This window comes from Alosa pseudoharengus, unplaced genomic scaffold, assembly GCF_046254945.1.
Source record: "Alosa pseudoharengus isolate Yale_2024_CS ecotype anadromous, Long Island Sound unplaced genomic scaffold, YU_APseudo_1.1 YU_APseudo_1.1_scf_15, whole genome shotgun sequence".
NCBI lineage: Eukaryota > Metazoa > Chordata > Actinopteri > Clupeiformes > Clupeidae > Alosa > Alosa pseudoharengus.
Window position 1 is genome coordinate 21,228,764 of NW_027468620.1, and position 23,056 is coordinate 21,251,819.

General features: G+C 47.4%; 2 protein-coding genes across 6 annotated transcripts in view; both read left to right on the forward strand.

The window, feature by feature from the left end:
* The window catches only part of ndst2a (N-deacetylase/N-sulfotransferase (heparan glucosaminyl) 2a), a 118,081-nt gene extending 108,147 nt beyond the window's left edge, over positions 1 to 9,934 (forward strand). For all 5 annotated transcript variants that reach the window (XM_076285872.1, XM_076285874.1, XM_076285871.1 and 2 more), the window contains 7 exons: positions 867 to 963; positions 1,891 to 2,014; positions 4,565 to 4,739; positions 5,150 to 5,320; positions 5,756 to 5,865; positions 6,255 to 6,357; positions 7,707 to 9,934. In XM_076285872.1, coding sequence (XP_076141987.1) covers positions 867 to 963; positions 1,891 to 2,014; positions 4,565 to 4,739; positions 5,150 to 5,320; positions 5,756 to 5,865; positions 6,255 to 6,357; positions 7,707 to 7,832 — 906 coding nt within the window. In that variant the 3' untranslated portion in view covers positions 7,833 to 9,934. The remainder of the gene's footprint in view (positions 1 to 866; positions 964 to 1,890; positions 2,015 to 4,564; positions 4,740 to 5,149; positions 5,321 to 5,755; positions 5,866 to 6,254; positions 6,358 to 7,706) is intronic.
* A 3,741-nt stretch (positions 9,935 to 13,675) lies between these two features.
* On the forward strand, positions 13,676 to 21,268 carry LOC143123922 (arylsulfatase I). The gene is made up of 5 exons (XM_076285186.1): positions 13,676 to 13,681; positions 14,828 to 14,873; positions 15,805 to 15,979; positions 18,335 to 18,667; positions 20,104 to 21,268. The coding sequence occupies exons 1-5, from the start codon at positions 13,676 to 13,678 to the stop codon at positions 21,266 to 21,268; spliced, it is 1,725 nt and encodes a 574-aa protein (XP_076141301.1).
* The last annotated feature ends 1,788 nt before the right edge of the window (positions 21,269 to 23,056 follow it).

The following is a 23,056-nucleotide window of genomic DNA, read 5'->3' on the forward strand; positions in this document are numbered from 1 at the left end:
AGACGGCCTACGATTCGCCATCGTCTCTGCCTCAAAACTTGACATTGGCTGAACTTGGTCGTGCAATGTGTGCCGTCTCCCATTCTTATTTCAGCTGTTATTATTCTCTACAAGTCCCTGAAGTTCATTTGCATTCCATGGTTTCTTGTCGCTACATCGCTGCTAGTCTCTTATTGTCTGAATGCTGCTTCAGTTTGAGGTGGAGATAATACCAGCTCGTTCTCAAGAACTGTAGGAACTGTATGTGCTACTTCTTACTCTTCAGATGTTCAATAATTATCAACTTGGCCACAAACTTTGGGTATTTGGAGTCAGTAGTATCGTATTATATAGAACATAAGACTGAATAGGAATGGAATTATGGACTGTTGGTCTCTCATGGGTTTTCCATCAGGTTGACTCCACTTGACTGGGTCTTTAGAGTAGTGTGGCTGATGGTGACGATAAGAGCAGATTAAAAATCACTGTAGGAAAGGCTCATGAATATGAAGTGAAGTGCCTTGGGCACCAAAGTAGTAACAATCAGGCTAAATTGAATGCCTCTAGCTCTTTTTATCTCAAGATAATCTCAGCTGTACAACTCGAGAGCGAGAAAGAGAGGGGGCGCGAGAAAGATCCGCTAATAGATTAAATTTAAATCTCCACTCTCAGCTTTTTGCCATTTGATAATTAGGCATTTCTCTTCTTAACCCAGTGGGTAGATTGTAGGTCAAAAAGGATTGTAACTGCCATTTGTAAAGGCTTATCTCTTGAGATGATTTTCAAATGTATGTGTTGTATGTAAGTGGACGCTCTTGACCTCTTTTGCCTCTGCATAACTCTGTGCTCATGACTGCGGCTCACTCGTCCATTATCCATCTCTTCAGAACCCCTGTCACGACAAGAGACACAAGGACATCTGGTCCAAGGAGAAGACCTGCGACCGGCTGCCCAAGTTCCTGGTGGTCGGGCCTCAGAAGACCGGTAGGACGACATCATCCATTTTATCCTCGGGCAAACAGTTCAAACTAGTCTGAAAGGGGTCGTTTAGCCTCTGCTCCTCTTGAGGATTAAAGCTGAAGAAGCTTGAAATGAATGACAGTGAGGAAATATGGAGATCTTTAGAAAAGTACAGGTCCCTATTCAGCCAGGTGAAATGAATACATTGAGGAAATCTGAAGATCTTCAGAAAAGCACTGGTCCCAGTTCAACCAGGTGCCTGTAAGCAGAAGTGCCGTGCATTGTGTGTGGTGCTGGTCAGATGGTCAATTGTGGTGGTCCCACTAAAAAACACCAATCATCAACAACATCAGCACACTCAATAGTGCCTGTCCAGTTAGTCCTACCCGGCTCTCTGTATTATTCACATAGCACATCAGCTAGTTTGTTTATCGAGCTGCAACATAATTCATAAAGTTAAATATTTGAATCTCTTTCTCACTCTCTCAGCTGTGTAAATTTAAAAGGATTTGCTTTTAATGAGTCTTTTGGAGGGCACACAGAGTTTCTCTGCCTTATACAATAAACTCCTGCCTAATGCTACAACGTAGTCAGGAGGCTTATATTTGACAGTCCACACACATCATCCAGGTGACCTAGCTCTTGCTATTTTAAAAAATTGCCCTCATGCGTTACATTTGTACAATTCTTCCATTTGCTTTCTCATGCTTGTTCATTATTTACGTTGTATGTTCCCAGACTTTGTCCAGGTATTGTTAACGGCAGTGGAGCTGTCAATAGTGAATAACAGGGCATTCTCAGGTTACCAATCCAACAGAGCTATGGGAACTCCTCCACCGTTAACAATACCTGGCAATAGTTAATAACACCTCATCCCCTCCTCTCCTCTCCTCTTCTGTCATCCCCTCTTCCTTCCTCCCCCTCTTCCTCTCCTCCATTGTGCATTCTCAGGCACCACAGCGCTGCACTCGTTCCTGACGCTCCACCCAGCCATCACCGGCAGCTTCCCCAGCCCTGTCACCTACGAGGAGATCCAGTTCTTCAACGGCAACAACTATCACAACGGCATCGACTGGTAACGCCAACCCTAGCCCTCTCCTTCTCACACATGCACAGTAGTTTATGTGCTAGACAATATACAATGTGTGCTATGTGGTAGTGCTGTGTTATGTAATGGATAATGTATAGGACACCGGTCATTATCAGAAAATAAGTCCCGCTAGGGCGAACAGGACCCCGACACGCCAGCGGAGGGGTCTTGCTTCGTCTTGAAGGGACTTATTTTCCGATAATGACCTATTGTGTTCTATACATTATCTGGCTTATTACACGGCTACTTGCCTAAACGAAAAAATAAGCACCACATGATATGACACTTTGCATTTATTTGTTGCTGTTGTCATCGTGGCTTTTGCTGAGAAACAAATAGTTGCAACACACGCTGAACTTAAATCATACATTCTTTAGAACACAGCTGATCAACCGCCTGCTTTCATTTTTGAATGAAGTTCCATTGCAAGGCGTGACCAGACTACGTGCGGAGTGATATGAAAGTCATTTGTCCCCAAGGCCATTGAACTGTTCAATGCTTCACTTAAAGCAACACCAAAGAACTTTCCCTCTGTTGCACGGACGCTATTTGTTTATCCAGCACCGGCTTTGCAAATAACGATGTCCACAGACAGGGTCGAATATTTTGCATGACTTATAAAAGTACGATGTATTGCGACATCAGATGCAAGTCAAATTTGTAGTTTCTTCTGTCTCATTCCATCGAACTACAGATCCGCTACCCGATCTGGCAAACTTACATAATGCGGTTATAGCCGATAGAGGGCCGCGAAGCGAATGCAGAATTGCCGTTCACCCTGTTACGAGTTGATGAACCACTGAAACGATTTTGGAAACATTATTTTAAGGTACAAAAACTCTTTGGTGTTGCTTTAAGGGAAGAGGAGAGATAGACTTCTCTTCATAGTCTGTCTGCCTCTTCACCCCCTCCATGTTTGGATACTGTCTGTCCACTAGCCACTTTTTACCACTGTCTTTCTGCCTCACTGTTTGCGTGCTATATTAGCACATTAGCACATATGCATAACCCCTCCCTCCATGCCACAGCCGAACTGTGGCCACACTTATACCTTTTCTTAAAATAGTTATAGATATTTAATATATAGATATATATATAGAGAGAGATATATAGATATATAGACTTATTCTTGCACTGTTGCACTGTTGGACTTACTCATTTGCACTATCATCATGACCACTATCACCGTTGCACTATCACCGTGACACTCACTCACACAGAGCACCTTACCTTACTGTACCTTACTATGCACAGAGAATCACAGGCTCAGTCCCTGCCTCAGTCATTGCAAGCACCTCTTGATTGATTAATCACCACTATGTGGATACTGTTTTTAGAACTGATTTAGATTAAGTGTTCGTTAGTATAATTTGTATTTTAGTATATTTAGTATATTCTTTATCTTCTTCTGTCCTTATTGCTTAGTTGTGTTTTTATATTATATACTTTTAATTACTTGTTCTGCTGTTAGTGAATGTGTGTGTGTTGTATGTATGCTACTGAGACCTTGAATTTCCCCTGGGGATCAATAAAGTATCTATCTATCTATCTATGAATAACAAGGTCAAAACCCATTTTCCTTGACAGCGGTCTGTTATCAAGAAATAGCAGAACACCAAATGTTGGGAAGGCCTATTCAAGTAAATGGAGCATTCTGCAGCATTATGAAAAGCCGTGTAATAACATAAGTTAATTGTTAAGCACAAGAAATATATTTTATTATACAAATCAATACTTATTACTTTAAAGAAGCCCTATGCAACAATTTTAGCAAAAATGACCTTAATTGTGCAGGTTGAGACTCGTTCTGATGGTTCTACAACACTTTTTGGGTCGTTTGGTGGGTGCTTCGTCTCCCCCTAGTGCTTCTCCGCGGAAAAACCGAATATGCAACTTTCTGGTCCCGGACCGAAGAAATCCGGATGTGACTCGACGGAAGGACTCGAAAATGTAGTCAGATTGTAGTTTCTAAGAAGACTGCAAAACGGACTCCCAACTAGCCTTGGGTGAACTTCGTTTTTGTAATGTGGTTTGATAGTCTCTTGAACAATGTGTTTGCTCGACCGTTTTATTGTGAGCCCTGTATGTGTTTAGCTTGGTTTCTTGATGGCTAGCTCGCTAGCTAGTGGGGGTTTAGTGTAGTAGTCACTTGCTACCGAAGCTTCAGGGGGAGCTATGTCGTGAAATATGCGAGCCCAAATCAGGCGAAAACCCAGAAACAGCGAAGGAATAACCAGACTTGCATAGGGCTTCTTTAATCATACAGACAAGAATACATCCTCAAACAGTGGTAATCAAAGACGCGCATATTGACGCTCACCCAACCAGCTTTGTTCAAACCTCTTTTATGGTTTGTGCAATATAGTAATGGGTCTTTTGTCTGTACTCACTCACTCGCGCACACACACTCACACACAAGCACACGCACGCACACACACTGTCTCTCTTTCTTTCCTCTCTCTCTCTCCTCTGTCTATTTCTCACTCTCATCTATCCATCTTCCTCTCTCATTTCTGACATTCCTTTTCTCTTCAGGTACATGGACTTCTTCCCTTTTCCCTCCAATGTCAGCACAGACTTCATGTTTGAAAAAAGTGCCAACTACTTCGACAGTGAGGCGACTCCTAAGCGCACAGCCGCCCTTCTTCCTCGGGTCAAAGTCCTGGCCGTCCTCATCAACCCGGCCGACCGTGCCTACTCCTGGTACCAGGTAGGTGCCATTCCCCTGGACCCCCTGGAGGTCAAACAGCTATTGTGTACCAGCCTCATCAGACACATTAGTCTTTCTGCAGATGAGCTGGGTTTCCGTGCGATTTATTTAGAGTCTATTATCATCACTTTTATTGCTGTTTGCTTCTGGTTTACTTCAGCTTAGCCTGCAGTCTCTTTTATCGCAAGCAATTTACAGTGCAGTGTATGCATGTTCCCTTCTGTTAGCATTTCTGCATGGCTTAGCAAGCATCGCTAGGAGCTGGCAGCTAATTATCTTTCTGTGACACAAAGCAGTGTTTCAAGACCGTGAAACTATTTTTTTTTTTATTAATTCAGTCGTGTGTGTGTGTGTGTGTGTGTGCCTGTGTGCGTGTGTGTGTGTGTGCCTGTGTGCCTGTGTGCCTCCAGCATCAGAGGGCTCATCAGGACCCTGCGGCCCTAAACCACACCTTCCCTCAGGTGGTGATGGCACCTCCCTCTTCGCCCCCTGAGCTGCTCACCCTCCAGAGCCGATGTCTCAAGCCTGGAGAGTACGCCACACACCTTGAACGCTGGCTGCTGCACTACCCCTCCCGCCAGGTACCCACACACACACACACACACACACACACACACACACACACACACACACACACAAGCCTTGGGAGTACACCTCTACACCTAGAGCACTGGCTATTACCATATCCGTCCCACAAACGCACACACAAACAAGCCAGTGGTTACCAAACTATTCATCTTTCCAAGTAGGACCATGTGTGCCAATAAATTCACCTTGAAACCTGGTTCTTCCCCTATAACTGTGCACATGCACAACCACACAGACGCACACACTACTTGTCACTCATCATCACCAAAATCACTTGGTGCATGAAATATACAGACACACATGCATTCATTGAGAACAGCGCATGTAACACACACGCACACACACACACACACACAGAATCAGTCAATCGATTGCATTGGACACTGCATGAGAAGCGTACAGTAACTTGCACTGGCTGGTTTGTGCAGCTGCATATAGTGGACGGATCCCTACTGCGCTCCAACCCTGTGCTGGTGATGGACGGCATCCAGAGGTTCCTGGGAGTCACCCCCATCTTCAACTACACACAGGCCCTCCTGTAAGTAGCACACACACACACACACACACACACATACATACAGTACACACACACACACACACACACATACATACAGTACACACTCTCTCTGTCAGTCAACACATTTCACTCAGTTGCTGTACTATAGCACCCAGGCTTACTTTGCCAGTACGCTGCACATAAATGCATTACACAGAGAATGCAAAAAACACCATACTTATCAACCTGCATCTCCAACACATCAGAAAGCACTTTCACATAAAATAACCACATTTGCTCTAGTGTGCAAAGTTGCAGAGCACACATACTTGATCTCTCACACCTATACTCACTGATGTGTCCTGTGTGTGTGTGTGTGTGTGTGTGTGTGTGTGTGTGTGTGTGTGTGTGTGTGTGTGTGTGTGTGTTAGGTTCGATGAGAACAAAGGCTTCTGGTGCCAGAGGATAGAGGGAGGTCGTCCAAAGTGTCTAGGAAAAAGTAAAGGCAGGAAATATCCAGAAATGGCCCCTGAGGTATGTCGCCCAAGTGCACATTACATACACACACACACATGCTGACCCACACACACACAATCTTTCATTCCAAACCCCTTTGGCAAGGACGATCTAGCAAGGCGCCATTGCCAAGCTCCCACTGTTCACTCACTCACACACTCACACTCACACACTCTCACACTCACACACTCACACTCACACTCACACACTCACACTCACACTCACACTCACACTCACACTCACACTCACACTCACACTCACACTCACACTCACACTCACACTCACACTCACACACTCACACTCACACACTCACGTGATGTGCTCAGCCTATGGGGCCACCCACAGGCCGACCTCCTCCTCCTCCTCCTCCTCCTCCTCCTCCTCCTCCTCCTCCTCCTCCTCCTCCTTCTCCTCCTCCTCCTCTTCTTTATCTTTCTCTTCTCTTTCTTCCCTCGGACTCCAACTTTCCCTGGCTCATGCCCTTCTGCTCTCAATCAGTGTCTGTCTGGCTCTCTTTCCTTTCCCCCTCTCCTACACACACACTCACTCTCTCTCTCTCTCTCTCTCTCTCTCTCTCTCTCTCTCTCTCTCTCTCCATCTCTCCTATCCTACTATCCTATTTCATCATCTCCTGTGGTGTTGCAGGGTAATCTGGTTCTCCTGACTAGTGCTCTTTAATTGAATGGTTCTTTGGTGCTGTTGGCTTGCCAGAGGGCATTCGTCTCCACTGACTCCTGCAGCCGGTTTGAGCTGCCGTCTGGATGTCTTCATTAAAATCCAGCGCTCCACACTGATGCGTAGACGAGTTTTTGTCTGTCTGCTCTCTAGCTTGTTGTCTTCACTCTGCGGTCGATAGCAAATCTGTCCTAAAGTGGGGAAAACACAATGTATGATTCAATATGGACCCTTTCAAGAGAGTTCCATTATCAGCATCATAGTTGGCCCCACAAGACTTCCTTTTTAACATTCCATATGTTATCTTAATGCAGAGGAAGTAGATTGGAGCCCAAATAGAACGTTCAAGCATTGTTTTTGTTTTTATTGTTGAAAGGGTCTATATACTCAATATACACAGCATAAACACACTACGGTGCATGTGTGTATTTATACGCATACATAGAGAGAGAGATTCTTGTGTGTGTACAGAAACATATTGCGAATGATAATCTTGCTTTGATTACTTGACTGGGCATGTAGGAGAAAGTTACTTAACAACATATAACTTTGTAGCATGTTATGATCTCTGTATGTTTAAGTTAAATTGACTGGTATTTAGCAACATGTACTGATCTCTCTCTCTCTCTCTGTGTGTGTGTGTGTGTGTGTGTGTGTGTGTGTGTGTGTGTGTGTGTGTGCCCCCTCTGCAGACGCGTGCCTTCCTGACAGAGTACTACCGTGAGCACAACCTGGCGTTGCTGCGGCTGATGAACCGGCTGGGCCAGGCGCTGCCCACCTGGCTACGAGGGGAGCTGCAGAGCACCAGCTGGACCTGAGACCAACCCCCCCCCCCCCCCACACACACACACACACACACACACACACACACACACACACACACACATACACACACATACACACCAGCCCCTCGACCCCAACTGCTGCCCCTATTGGTCGGGCTGGGGGTGGAGAGACAGGAGCACGTGGAGGTGAGGGATGGGGCTGTCCCCAATCCTCAAGCCCTGGACATCATTTGACCGGCCTCCACCGATGAACTACTTGTGTGTGTGTGTGTGTGTGTGTGTGTGTCGACATCAAGTGGACTGCCCAAATAAGCCTTGGTGCTCATGTGTGCACACACTCACGCAACCCCCCCCACCCCCCCCATCCCTCTCTCTGGCCCAGCGCTGAGAGTGCGGACTCGTACGCAGGAGTGGAGGACCCAGAGGAGCTGGGGAGGAACTCTTCATCATGTGGATGTGTGTTGAGGATTCCGGAGAATGGGGGGGATGGTGGTGTTTGCACAGACAAGCAGGATGTGCGGAGATTCTCTTCAAACACACATACTGTATACCGACCCCTTAAAAAAAAAAGAGAAGAAAGTAAGGAAAACACACTTCATTTACAGGCCTTGTAAGACCGGACACCCAGACACCCATCATGTGATTCCCAGTAGAGGAGCTGGACTGCATGAATGGACAGACGATTGGAGTGTGTGTGGGGTGCTGTGAGCTTCTGTCAAACACACACAGGTCCACACACACCTCCCCCTTGTGTTCACATGTCAATCGCACCTCTCTCATTTCTCCTGAGGAATGATTGTAAAACAATGTACATTTTAAGAAAGCGTTGTATATTTTGGGTCTACATGGAGGTGGGTGGGAGCGATAGAATGGCAAAATACTAGACGGCAGACCAGTGACGACAGCAAAAACAGCAACTCCCATTCTCTCTCTCTTTCTCTCTTTCTCTCTCTTTCTCTCTTTCTCACTCACTCGCTCTCTTTCTCTCTCTTTCTCTCTTTCTCACTCACTCGCTCTCTCTTTCTCTCTTTCTCACTTTCTCTCTTTCTCTCTCTCTCTCTCTTTCTCACTCACTCGCTCTCTCTTTCTCTCTTTCTCACTCACTCGCTCTCTTTTTCTCTTTTTCTCTCTTTCTCTCTTTCTCTCTCTCTCTCTCTTTCTCACTCACTCGCTCTCTCTTTCTCTCTTTTTCACTTTCTCTCTTTCTCTCTCTCTCTCTCTTTCTCACTCACTCGCTCTCTCTTTCTCTCTTTCTCACTCACTCGCTCTCTTTTTCTCTTTTTCTCGCTTTCTCTCTTTCTCTCTCTTTCTCTCTTTCTCACTCACTCGCTCTCTCTTTCTCTCTTTCTCACTCACTCGCTCTCTTTTTCTTTAGGTATCAGGGTGGAGACCTAGAAACTAAATATGGGAGAAGGAGAAGAGTCATGTCAAAAAGCCAGTGGTGTTTTTCTATCAGCGTTTTCAGTGTCTTTAGTGTTAAAACTCATCATTGACACACGCGCACACACACACACACACACACACACACACACACACACACATACACCCACCCAAAGCTGCTCCACACCTGCATACCCAAAATAAAAGTTTTAAAAACACCATCAGTCTTAATACTGATTCTTGCCGGGCACACAGACGGGGTATGGAAATGGCATTATCTAACTGTGTGCTGTCTTATTAATGTGTGTCAGTGTCGGAATCAGGAGAGCGTTTGGTTGTTTTGATGGATAGGTGTGTGTGTGTGTGTGTGTGTGTCTGTCTGTGTGTGTGTGTGTGTGTGTGTGTGTCTGCATGCAGAATGACCTGGCTGAGGCATCTCTACCTCTGCACTCTGCTCTTAGCCTTGGAAGTGAGACGTTGCAATGAAATATGCAACTTGTGTTGCCTGTGTGCCTGGCATGAAGAGGTGTACAGTGTGTGTGTGTGTGTGTGTATGAATTTACGTGTGTGTGTGTGTGTCCGTCATTGTTGAGAAAGTTAGAGGATGGGAGAGGCTGTATTTCACAATCTGTGGTTTACCCTGCGGCTGATACATTGCTGTCTTGTTTTTGCCGTGTTTATTTTGTAAACAAAAAGTCTTTTAAAAATGACCAACACTGTATTATCTCTAATAAACACTTAGAGAGGTTGGAAAAGCTTCATCTCATCGACTCTTATTTCAAAATGGTGCTCGGCAGTAGAGGAGCTGGTCTGTGGGATGACGGGGTTTAGTTGGTGCCACACGCAAATGGACCTCTGTGCAACTCAAGCAGCCTACTTCCCCTTTCTGTGGAAGTATGAGGTGCGAAGAGATGCCTTCATGTGGTTTTCAACTTGAGAAGTGTGTGTGTGTGTGTGTGTGTGTGTGTACGTGTGTTTGGTGGAAAAACAGGGTGTCTTGCTGTTCAGCCAAACGAGCCTGACCTCACTGTGACTTCTCCCTTAGCCTTTGGAGACGTGGAGATGTCTGCACAACCACGCCTGTGTGTTTGTCTGTTTGCATGCTTATTTATTCCAGGGAAACTAATCCTACAGCCCAAAGGCGTGGGGACAATGCCTCGGCCTCACTGGGTGTCCAAAGTGACTCATGCAGAGCGCAAGGCAATGCTTATAGAATGCTCCAGGGATAACTACAAAGAAGTCTGTGTGTCTGTCTCTCTGTCTGGTAGCCATAAAAACAAACATGCACGCACGCACACACACACACACTCACTCACTCTCCCACACACACACACACACACACACACACACACACACAGTCTCTCACTCTGTCTCTGCAGTGTCTGCTTCCTCTGGCTGGCGTGCTAAATGAGTGTGAAATGGCTCTACTAAGCGGGCTGTGTTCATTAGCTACTGGCACGCGGTGTTAACGAGGGACTTGACCTCCATCTCGGTCTCCTTTGATGTGTCTGAACGGCAGCACGGCGCTACAGTCTCTCCCGGCAACACATAACACCCGTACACCAGCACTCAAGCTGCAGCACATTCAAATGAGTGTGTCATAAATCAACATGGTGTTTGGTTTGGTTCACATTTCTGGCATGAACATTTCAGTCTTACATAACATGAAGAGAGATTGAGAACCATGTGTCTGTCTTATTTTCCAGTATTCTTCAACTTGGTGAGTTTCGGTACAAAGTCATGTTAATTACCTTAACCTACACAAATGCACAAGTCTCACTATTACAACACCAACAGGTTGGTCTGCAGATGTATCTTTTTTTCTCTCTGTGTCCAGGAGATGGCGCTGGTCTCTAAGACACTGGGTTGTCATCACCTGGCAAGGACTCCAGTGAGTTAACCGCCGCTCTCAGGGGTGAGTTGTGATGACGCAGTTGCAGGCTGCGTGTTAACAGTGGGGCGGCTGGTCTTCACATCAGGTGTCAAAGAGGTCTCTCAGCTAGAGATCAAACAGGGCAGAGGGAGAGGAAAAAACACACCAGGGAGCTGAGAATGTGCTGGAAACCTATAGTTGTGGGCGTCTACTTATTTTTAAACCACATTCACTCTCCATATACCATGCCGAGACACTGGAAACAGCAGTGGAACTTGCATGTGAAATATCAGAAGTTTGCTGGAGAAGAGTTTCAATGGCGCTCCTATTCCCACCACCCCCCATTATAGAGGAGGCCCAGGGCAGACGTCTCCATGATGGAGGTCAGCCATTTATCCATTACCATCTCAAACCTCAGGACAGTCTGGGTTTCATTCATTCAAGTATACAACACAGGTTTCTTTGTAATTCTGTATCAAACCAATCTATGGCAAATCATCAATTGGCAGCACTTTGACAATGACTAAACAATCAAATTGGACTATACTCAAATTGTTCAAATTAGGGCTGCTCAATTATGCCAAAAATCATAATTATGATTATTTTGGTCAATATTGAGGTCACAATTAGCCAAGATTTTTTAGATTCAAATCCACTTTAAATGTAATTTGATTAAAAAAAAAAAATACATGCAATAAAAGCTCATGTATACAACAGTTCCTACTGTAAAGCTAAGGAGTGCACTGGATTTGTATCAAGACAAAATGAGCATTGTTGGCAAACTAAATGCAGCAAAATAATTATATTTCTATCATCTTTTTTTCATAATCCTTGGAAGTCATAGTTTACAATCAATCGGTTTGATTGATTGGACAGTCTTAGTTCCCAGTTGGGAAATGGCATACCAACCTGTTTATGGTTTATTATTATGAAAGCTCTGGCACAAGTTTTCACAGGCCAGGGTTGCAACACAGAGACACAGAGTCGATTTCATGACGCAGGTTCCATTACTGTTGATATTTTTCCCCTTGGCACAGTGTGCCTTGCTTGCAACACACACACACCTAGGTAATGACCTAACCCACACAACTAATGCTACACTGATTCCATTTTACACAGAATGGCAGTAACCCACATAACGTGCAAATAGGCATTAATATACACACATCCATCCTACACAATTCTGTTGTTTTTTCATATGGAGAGTGCATACAGGGGAAAGAAAGTGTGTTTGCACACTTACTGTGGCCCACCCAAAGAGCCTTCATTCCTGAAACATCATAATTTCTTTCCGATCTCCTACGCATCGCCACGGCTATACAACATCACAGAGCTTTCTTGCTCCTGGCCACGATCAGACGTGTTGTTCTTTTTTGTCATCTCTAATTATGTTGCATGTTTTTGAAGACACACACACACACACACACACACACACACACACACGGCGGAGAAATAATGTGTGTATTCGTTGTTGCCTTACTGGGGCCCAGCTCTGGAAATTTGTTGTGCGTCTCGAATGTAAGTCCCCGGGGAGAGATGAAGTTGGCCATGTGCTCCCTGCGCGGCCCTCCAACCACCCCCCCCCCCCCCACACACACACATACACACACACACACACCAATGAAGGCGCTTGTCACTTTCAATTACATTTCCTAACCCCCCCACCCCTCAGAACCCAGCTCAGTCGCAGCCAAGGCCGTCTGGCCCTGCGAGGTCCTTCTCAGAAGTGATGGGCCTGTGGCAGACTGTGTGTGTGTGTGTGTGTGTGTGTGTGTATGTTTGTTTCTGCTCTCATAGTCATCCTCCTCTCCTTCTGCTGCTCTCCCCCTTTTCCCCTTAGCCTGAGTCCTTTCTGTCTCCCCTCCCTCTCTCTCTCTTTCTCTCTCCCTCTCTCTCTCTCTCTCTCTCTCTCTCTCTCTCTCTCTCTCTCTTCCCCTCCCTCCCTCGGTGGCCCTATTTTGAAATGACTGTAAGATTTCCCATTGGGATGTGTTATCGTCTAGCAACCCCAACCCCCCCCCCCCACACACACACACACACACACACACACACACACACACACACACACCCTCCCTCCCTTCGCCCATTGTAGGAAATGGACTCGTTTTTGCCACATTGATTTCCTCTCCAGCTCGGCGGGAAAAAGAACTCACAAGGCAAACCTGAGAGCCGGTCGATAGCCACGGCCGGCCCTCTCTGGCTGCAGGACGTGCTCTCTTGCATACTGGACGCAGAAGGGAAGGGCTGAGCTGGGTAGGGGGTGGTGAGAGCCAAGTATTCACGTTTCACCGCTTTCTATGGCTCGATGGGCTGGCCATCAGTCTTAGCCGGCCTCCCATAAAGAGAGAAATAACCGAAGCCATTTCCTAGCTGCCTCCCCTTTTCAGTCAATATACTGAGCTGAATATATTTGTTTTGTGCTTTGCTTTGTAATTAAAGGATATGAATAGGCAGATAACAACGCTGTGTGCAGTTGCCAATTCACTTTACATTCCAATAATGTGCAGCCCTGCAGCTACCTCCAGAAATGTAAGGGAGACCTGAAGCTGCTGAGGCCTTTGCACCTGATTTTGAATGAAATATGCAGTGGAGTAGAGAACAACTGGGAAATTGGTCGTTAGTGATGCAGGTCAGTGAGCTGTCTCCATAAGGTGTAATCTGTTCTCTGTCGACTATGCTGTTGCTGGTCAGTGGTTTCATTCCCAGAACAGTCAAAGAGGGCCTTCAGGAAGCTAACTGAAGCTGTGCTGCACCTCCTAATTCCCTGTGGCATTGTGGATCCATGTCAAGTAAAAAAAGAAGTGCAGGTATTATATTAGTCATGTTGTGGGGAAACATGCTTTCACCAGCAGCTTTCTGGTAAATGACTGTGGCTAGACCTCTTTGTTATGACTGGACAGACAATTATTTTAGTCCCTGAAAAGAGTGTAGGAAAATTCAATTGAAAACGGTCAGAGCCTACAGCTGTTCTGAGGGCTATGTGGGTTTGACGTGCATGTAGTTATGACCGCCGCTAGCGTAGAGCATAGCTAGTCAATAGGTTTAGGTCTTGGTGGGCAGTCGCTGTAAAAAATGTGAATATCTCGAGGGCCTAAAATGACCAACTTTATTTTATATATCGGTCCCAAGGGGCCATGTCAGACTGTCCCATATCTGTTTATTTGAGGTATAATGCCACCTAGATAAAAATGAAAAAGCAAAAACGAGTAGTTTTAGTTGCAGGTATCTCTGGCTGACATGTTCAAAACTGCATAAAATTTAAAGTGTAGGATCACTAAGACACCCTCTAAATGCATGCCAAGTTTCGTGGAATTCCGTTCATATGAGCTACACACACGCAAACACAGGCACGCACATACTCACACACAGACACAAACGCATTCACACGCACATACGCACACATAAACACACACACAGTAAACATGCACATGAACACACACAGGCATGCATACACACAAACATGCACGCACATGCACACAGACACAATTGACAAGCGTGCTTTATTTTTGCGGAGAGAATATGCAGGACTGAGCAGCAGTGATATGTTGTACCGATTTGCGGTACATCTAGTTGTTGAACATGGCAGTGATTTTGAATGGAGCACAAAAAAAAAACTATTTTAGCAGAACTTACATAATTTAAAATTGAATGCATCCATCATACAGGTGACACTGTCCACTTGCGTGACCTTTTGACCTTTTAAGATGTATATACTCTTTTTTGATCCCGTGAGGGAAAAATTTGACAGATTTGCAAGAGTTGAGTTGGTGTGCAGTCATCACATTCTTGCCAACAATCCACAGAAGGGGGTCAAACAAGCAACATGCATGATTTTCACTCTCTATCACATATACCCCCCTCCATATCACACATATCTGCCTGAATATGGGTGCATATATGGTTTATAATAGCACTTTTGTCTTGTGTGCATAGGTGTGTGTATCCATAGCATGCGTGCATGTGTGTTTGTGTTGACCTGTTCATGCCTGTGCACAGCACAAGTAGGTGTGTATGCTGCTGGCGTGTGTGTCTTGGCCGCTGCAGGTAGCCGGTGGGAGGGGGCAGTGGAATGTGACGGGCCACTGTTAAGGGGCAGTCAGACGTCTCTCCCAGGATCCCTCTGAGGCATCTGGGTCCCAGACTCACGGCTCTCCCACCCAGCACCATACCTAGCGCCAGACACATGGAGAGAGGGCTCACACTGACCAGCCGCACTGACTGACCACCCTCCATCTTATCCACACAGCGGAAATGTACTGGGGCTCCCCACCTATGGATAAGAGCCCTTATATATAACAACAAGGAGAGGGATCTGTTGGATGGTTTTGTCTATGGATGGATGGATGTTGTTTTTGATGGATTTTGTTTTTGTTGTTTTTCTGAGAGGGTGACTCTGTTCTGATTGGATCTAATAAGATTACTGTAGTAAGAGCGGTTGGATTTAAAAAAAAAAAAAAAAAAAAAATTCAGCTGTTGTCGGTTAAAAAACGCAGGCAGGGGATTTGGGTTCGGCCAGCTAAGGAGCATACCTCAAACCAGTCAGGGAGCAGGGCTCCATGGTGACCATGAAGGTGACCGGGAGGCAGCCCGCATCCAGACCCAACGTCCCCCTTCTCAGGGTGGCCACTCTGGGGTACCTCTCTTGCCTGCTATTGGGCCACACGGACACGGTGCTCGTCTCCAAAACCTTCAGCAGGGTGGCCAATCAGAGCGCTCCACTGCCACTGCCGCCACTATCACCACGACAACCTCCTCCGCACATCATTTTCTTCATGGTGGACGACCAGGGCTACAGGGACGTGGGCTACCATGGCTCTGACATCCGCACACCCATGCTGGACCAGCTGGCGGCTGAGGGGGTCAAGCTGGAGAACTACTACGTCCAGCCCATCTGTTCACCATCCAGGAGCCAGCTGATGACCGGGCGGTGAGTAGCAGCCCCGGTCATGTCCCTCAAATGCACCCACTGCAGCAATAACTCCCCCCAATGCGCATAGTAGCTCTGAAATACAACACACACAACTACAACAAAGCCCACTAATCTGTATTTAAAGGTTACTATGATGTGTCAAATGGACATAGTCATCCAGTCACTATAGTTGAATGTCTGCTGACTGACTATGTTTGTATGTAATTATATGGGTCTGGTTTTGCTGCACTGTAAAAATAACTACATTATAGAATTGAATGATTTTTATTAGAATTAAAATATTTTGGTCTGTGTATCCAGTCCAAACATGAATAAGACATCACAACAAACAGTAGCACGAAATAAAAACAGTCAGGTCAGGTCTCCCCTTCCCATTCATATCAGTCTCTGTATTTCTGAGAGTAACACTGTAGCAACTCATGAGGTAATCTTTCAACTGCGATACGGGGCAATTCTCTGTGTGTATTGTCCTCTGCGGTGTGCCAGGGAAGAGGCGCTGTTTTCGTCGGCCCCGTCTGGCTGGTGATTCAGAGGCAGTGCAGTGCAGTCTGTCAGTCATCGGCCCGTGGTGCAGAGCAGCATACTGTCCTCTCAGCGCCAGCTCGGGGTGGCCATCACAAAGCTGCTAATGTTTGATCCATCATCCCTGGCTGACGTGGCGTCTTTTCCCTCTCTCTCTTTCTCTCTCTCTGCGCCTTGTTCTTGGCTTGTTTTTCAAACAGTCACACACACTAACACATGCTCTCACACATGCAAACACACACACACACACACACACACACACACACACACATAAATGCACTAAGAAATAAACACACTCCCTTCTGCTTTCTGAATTTAAGCAAACACACACATACAGTACACACACAAACGCTTATACGTATGCTTAGACAATCCAGGAACTAACAAACAATAGCAGGACGGGCGCCTAATGAGCTGATTACATGAATGATTAAAACTTGTTGCCTATTATTAGGGATAAAGCGTCCAAACACCATCAGTCTTCACATGCTTTGCTTCCTCTTCTCAGCTACTACTACAGTTATACACACTGAAATACACATACATCCACACACACACACACACAAACACACACACACACACACACACACACACACACACACACACACACACACACACACACACACACACACACACACACACACACACACTACAGTTATACACACTCAAATACACACACATCCACACACACCTCACCCATATAACCCACTTGTATACTCTTCCTCTGCTTATACTTACTACCCTCTCTCCTCCTCATCTCAGCTACCAGACCCCACACACACCTGCCCATACACATGTACACACACCAGTTCATACACATGTACACACACCAGTTCATACACATGTACACACACCAGTTCATACACATGTACACACACCAGTTCATACACATGTACACACACCAGTTCATACACATGTACACACACCTGTTCATACACATGTACACATGTACACACACCTGCTCATACACATGTACACACACCTGCTCATACACATGTACACATGTACACACACCTGCTCATACACATGTACACACACCTGTTCATACACATGTACACACACCTGTTCATACACATGTACACATGTACATACACCTGTTCATACACATGTACACATGTACACACACCTCTTCATACACATGTACACACACCTGCTCATACACATGTACACACACCTCTTCATACACATGTACACACACCTACTCATACACATGTACACACACCTGCTCATACACATGTACACACACCTACTCATACACATGTACACACACCTGCTCATACACATGTACACACACCTCTTCATACACATGTACACACACCTACTCATACACATGTACACACACCTGCTCATACACATGTACACATGTACACACACCTGTTCATACACATGTACACACACCTCTTCATACACATGTACACACACCTGCTCATACACATGTACACACACCTCTTCATACACATGTACACATGTACACACACCTGCTCATACACATGTACACACACCTGCTCATACACATGTACACATGTACACACACCTGCTCATACACATGTACACATGTACACACACCTGCTCATACACATGTACACACACCTGCTCATACACATGTACACATGTACACACACCTGTTCATACACATGTACACATGTACACACACCTGTTCATACACATGTACACACACCTGCTCATACACATGTACACACACCTGCCCATACACATGTAGGTACACCTGCTCATACACACTCACACATCTGCACACATGTCCTCCCTACTGTACACTTGCATACTCTTCCTCTGGCCGTGCTGACCGCTCCTTCCTCCTCTTCCTCTCAGCTACCAGATCCACACGGGGCTCCAGCACTCCATCATCCGCTCGCGCCAGCCGCTCTGCCTGCCGCCGGACGCTCCCACGTTGCCCGAGCGCCTGCAGCGGGCCGGCTACGCCACGCACATGGTGGGCAAGTGGCACCTGGGCTTCTGCCGGCCCGAGTGCCTGCCCACGGGCCGTGGCTTCCAGAGCTTCCTGGGCTCGCTGACGGGCAGCGGTGACCACTTCACGCACCAGAGCTGCGACGGTGCAGAGGCCTGCGGCTTCGACCTGCACGACGGAGAGCGGCCCGCCTGGGAGCTGAGGGGCAACTACTCCACGCTGCTCTACACCGAGAGGTCCGACACACACACACACACACACACACACATACACACACACACAACTACTCCACGCTGCTCTACACCGAGAGGTCCGACACACTACTCCACACTGCTCTATGCTGAGAGGTCCGACACACCCACACACATACATACACACACACACAACTACTCCATGCTCCTCTACACCAAGAGCTCCGACACACATACACACTACTCCACACTGCTCTATGCTGAGAGGTCCGACACACACACACACACACATGCACACATGCACACACACAAACACACACACACATAGATGCCTCTCACTGTATACAGAGAGACACAGGGCTGGAGAGACACTACAGTTAGGGGAAATTACATTTTAGGCCCTATGAAAGAATTGGCTACAATATTGGCCCCGCCAATAAACAAAAGGCCGGGCCCTTGGAATTGCCCCCTGCCTTACGTTGCCCCTGACTACCGGAGAGCAGGTCAGAGCCTGGGGGTCAGGCTTGGAGTCAGGGTTTGCTTCAGCCAGCACTGCCTATTTAAGAGCCAAAGAGTGGGCTGGTTCCAATCATGCAGGAGTGTGGCCAATTCCACACATGCCACCTGCTGGACGTGGAGAGACACTACAGGAGGGCAGGACAGAGTGGGGCGGGTGCTCAGTCATTAGCATACTTATAATAAAAGGACTTTGCTCATACACATGTGGATATACAGTACACTCATAACCACAGATATTATAGGAGTCATAACTCAAACACTTGCATAATCACACATGCACACACAAAGAAATGAGAAATGAGAGTGAATGAGAGAATCATATACTAATTTAGAAGCACTGAATGATTCTTCTTCACATAGGACTTAGGACACACAAGTGACTTACTGCATGTTGCGCAAATGCAGTAGCTTCTTGTGAATGACAAATCATGGTGCTACTAAAGGAAGTTGTGGTTATGCCTGCATTGGACAACTGCACATATTTGCCTAGTGACCTAATAGTGCAGAAGTAAAGGAAATTCCTTGTAGGTGAGATGCATGTCAGGCTGTAATGTATTTCTGAGTCTAGCAAATGAGTTGCTCTTGGTAGACACTGAAGCTATCTATCTAGGGGTGTATCTGTTCAATTACTAGAAAATCTTATTCTGCAGGACTTGCGTGGCACTTCCTTTATCAGTTATCTGTTTCAATTGTGCTCTGTCTCCTGCTTTAGCTAAAAGTATTTGCCTACTGAATACATGAATAAATGAAAGGGCCTGTTACAGAGGCTGATTCCGTGACCAGCTGATATCTTTGGAGTTTTAAGATTCTCCTCTCCTCCTCTCTCCCCTTCCTCTTCCTCTTCCTCTCCTCTCTTTCTCTCTACCTCTTTTCTTGTCCTCACTTCTCCTCTCCTTCTCTCCTCTTCCTCTCCCTCTTCTTTTCTTCTTTTCTCCTCCTCTCCTCTGTGTTCCTCCCATCAGGGTGAAGCAGATCCTGCGCTCGCACCCTTCCCAGAAGCCCCTGTTCCTGTACGTGGCGCTCCAGGCCCTCCACACCCCCCTGCAGGCTCCTGCCCGCCTGCTGCGGCGCCACAGCGACCTGGGTAACCGGCCACGCCGCCACTACGCTGCCATGCTGACCGGCGTGGACGAGGCAGTCGGCGAGGTGGTGCGCGAGCTCCGTGCCAGCGGCCTCTACCGCAACGCCGTGCTGGTCTACTCCTCGGATAATGGCGGGCAGCCACTGTCCGGTGGCTGCAACTGGCCGCTGCGTGGCGGCAAGGGCTCTTACTGGGAGGGCGGCGTACGGGCCGTGGGGTTTGTCCACAGCCCACTGCTGAAGCGCCGCGGGGTGGTCAGCCGGGCGCTCATCCACGTGTCCGACTGGTACCCGACACTGCTCGGGCTGGCCAGGGCGGCGGGGGCGAAGGACCGGCGGCTGGACGGTCACGACGTGTGGGGGGCCATTAGCGAAGGCCTGCCGTGCCCGCGCAACGAGATCCTGTTCAACATCGACCCGGTGTCGCGGCGGGCGGGCGAACCGCACCAGCAGAGGGCACTGCGGCGCCGTCGTGGCTTCGGCATCTGGGACACGGGCGTGCGGGCGGCGCTCCGCTACGGTGACTGGAAGCTGCTGACGGGCCCCATGGGCGACGGAGACTGGTTCCCACCGCACACGCTGACCACCGAGGAAGAGGGGGCCGCACCGGCGCCGCCGCCCGGTTGGCAGGGCCTGGAGAAGCGGCGTGACCAGCGCGCCAAATCCGTCTGGCTCTTCAACATCACCGCCGACCCGTACGAGCGGCGCGACCTGTCCGAGGTGCGGCCCGAAGTGGTGCGCCTGCTCATGGGCCGCATCGCAGAGTACAACCAAACCGCCGTGCCCCCACGGAACCCGCCCGACGACCCGCTGGCCGACCCGCAGCTCCACGGCGGGGTGTGGACCCCTTGGCTGGGCCGGGAGGGGGCGAGTGGAGGCATCTCTGGGGGAAACGAGGTGGCGGCGTCGGGGGCGGCGATGGGCGGAGGTGCCCTGGCTCTGGGTGCTTACAGGCGGGTGGCCGTCAAACACTGTAAGGTCTGCAGGCTGCGCACGCTCTTCAAGAAGGTCGGCTTTCGTATGCAGAGGGCCTCACTGTTCTTTTAGCCTGGGGAGAGAAGTGTGTGTGTGTGTGTGTGTGTGTGTGTGTGTGTGTGTGTGTGTGTGTGTGTAGTGGGGAGGGGTGGTTGCAAAGAGGAGCCTGGAGGACTGGGGTTGCGTCACAAGACTTGCTGAATCATTGTGGCCTGCCCCTGTGTCCTTACTGTGGCCAATGTGGGAGGTCACTGTGCATGTGTGTGTGTGTGTGTGTCTGTGTGTGTGTGTGTGTGTAAAAGGGTGTGTGAAAGTGTGTGTGAAAAATGATGTCTGTGTGTTTTTCTGCTGTTGGCTTTTCCTCTTGTCAACAGATGGACACACTCACATGATGACATTAACATCCCACAATGGTTCTCTTTCTCTTTTCTTCCCTTTCTCTTCTCTTCTTCCCGTGATGATGCCATGACACACACGCACCATCTTTCTTACTCCACGAACCTCTCACATACTCTCCTGTTTAGAAGCTTTGCTGCTCAACAAACTAGTCCCCCCTTCCATGACCTGGAGGCAGATTCATGGTGAGGCCATGACCAACCGTCACCTGCTGACTTCATCCTCATTCCATGGTTAATGATGATTAACTCGCTATATGTTAACTGAGAAGGGAAAGGCAATATCGATGCTTACTGTGTCATTGATTATTTCCTTTATTGTGCTGTTCTTTTGAGGGTTTTTTTTAATAAATAAGAAAATAAACATGTTTTGTGGATCCCCTTTGCTCTGTTCAGCAACAGCAACTCCCAGGTGGAGTTTAAATCAACAATATTGTAGTGTACAGTATACGTGTTTGTGTGTTGTTGTGTGTTTTACTGATGTGTGTGTGTGTAAATGTACGTTTATGTGTGGGTTTTATCGGCCAGCATATGCCGTTGCTGTGAGCCACTCTGCGTAGGAGGAACGGCAGGTACCCTCTCTCTCTCTCTCTCTCTCTCTCGCACTCTCTTCTGCTCTCTCTCTCTTCTGTTCTCTTTCTCTCTTCTGCTCTCTGTCTTTCTCTTCTGCTTGTTCTTTCTCTCTCTCTCCCCTACTCCTTCTCTTCTCTCTCTCTCTCTCTCTCTCTGTCTCTCTCTCTCTCTCTCCCCCCTACTCTGTCTCAGTGTTTAATTAAGCCTGGCCTCATTAGTCCCTCGCCTGCACTCCGCAGAGCTCAGCTAATGTTCTCTCTCCCTCCTAATCTCGTCGCCTTCCTCTCCTGCTCTCTCTCTCTCTCTCTCTCCCATCTTCTCTACATCTTTTCTTCTCCTCCCTCTCTTGTGCTCTCTCTCTCTCTCTCTTTTCTTTACCTTCCTCTCTCTCTCTCCCCCAACTGCTCTCCTCCTTCTTTTCGCCGGCGTCTTGTGTACCTCTCTCTGCATTAGCATCGCCACAACTTGCTTTGTTTAAATATTACGAAACAAACCACTTTATTCCTCCTACTCCTCGGAGTCGTTCTCCTCTTCCTCACTCTGCTGAATCTTCTCATGCTCTTCCTCCACTGCTCCGCCACGCTGTTGTTCTTTTCTCACTCTCTCTCTCTCTCTCTCTCTCTCTCTCTCTCTCTCTCTCTCTCTCTCTCTCCCTCTCTCTCTCTTTCTCCATTTTTATTGGTTGGGTTCAAAGGTAATGGGCAGGATGGGGCGATGAGATATATGACATGGACAGTTACATAAAGTGAGGAGGAGGAGAAGGGAGGAAGGGATCCCCTGGGCATCCAGGCTACTCTCTGTGAAGAACCCGGGGCCTGGAGCTGACCTCCTATATCTCGCACAGATATCACAAAGAACTTTGTTTTATTTGTTTATTTATTTTTATTTATTT

Bases quoted from the DNA above. Each gene is read 5' to 3' on its own strand.
- LOC143123922 (XM_076285186.1), top strand. The intron at 14,874-15,804 runs ACATGCATGATT...CACGACAACCTC, and splicing joins AGAAGGGGGTCAAACAAGCA to CTCCGCACATCATTTTCTTC. The intron at 18,668-20,103 runs GTCCGACACACA...TCCTCCCATCAG, and splicing joins ACGCTGCTCTACACCGAGAG to GGTGAAGCAGATCCTGCGCT.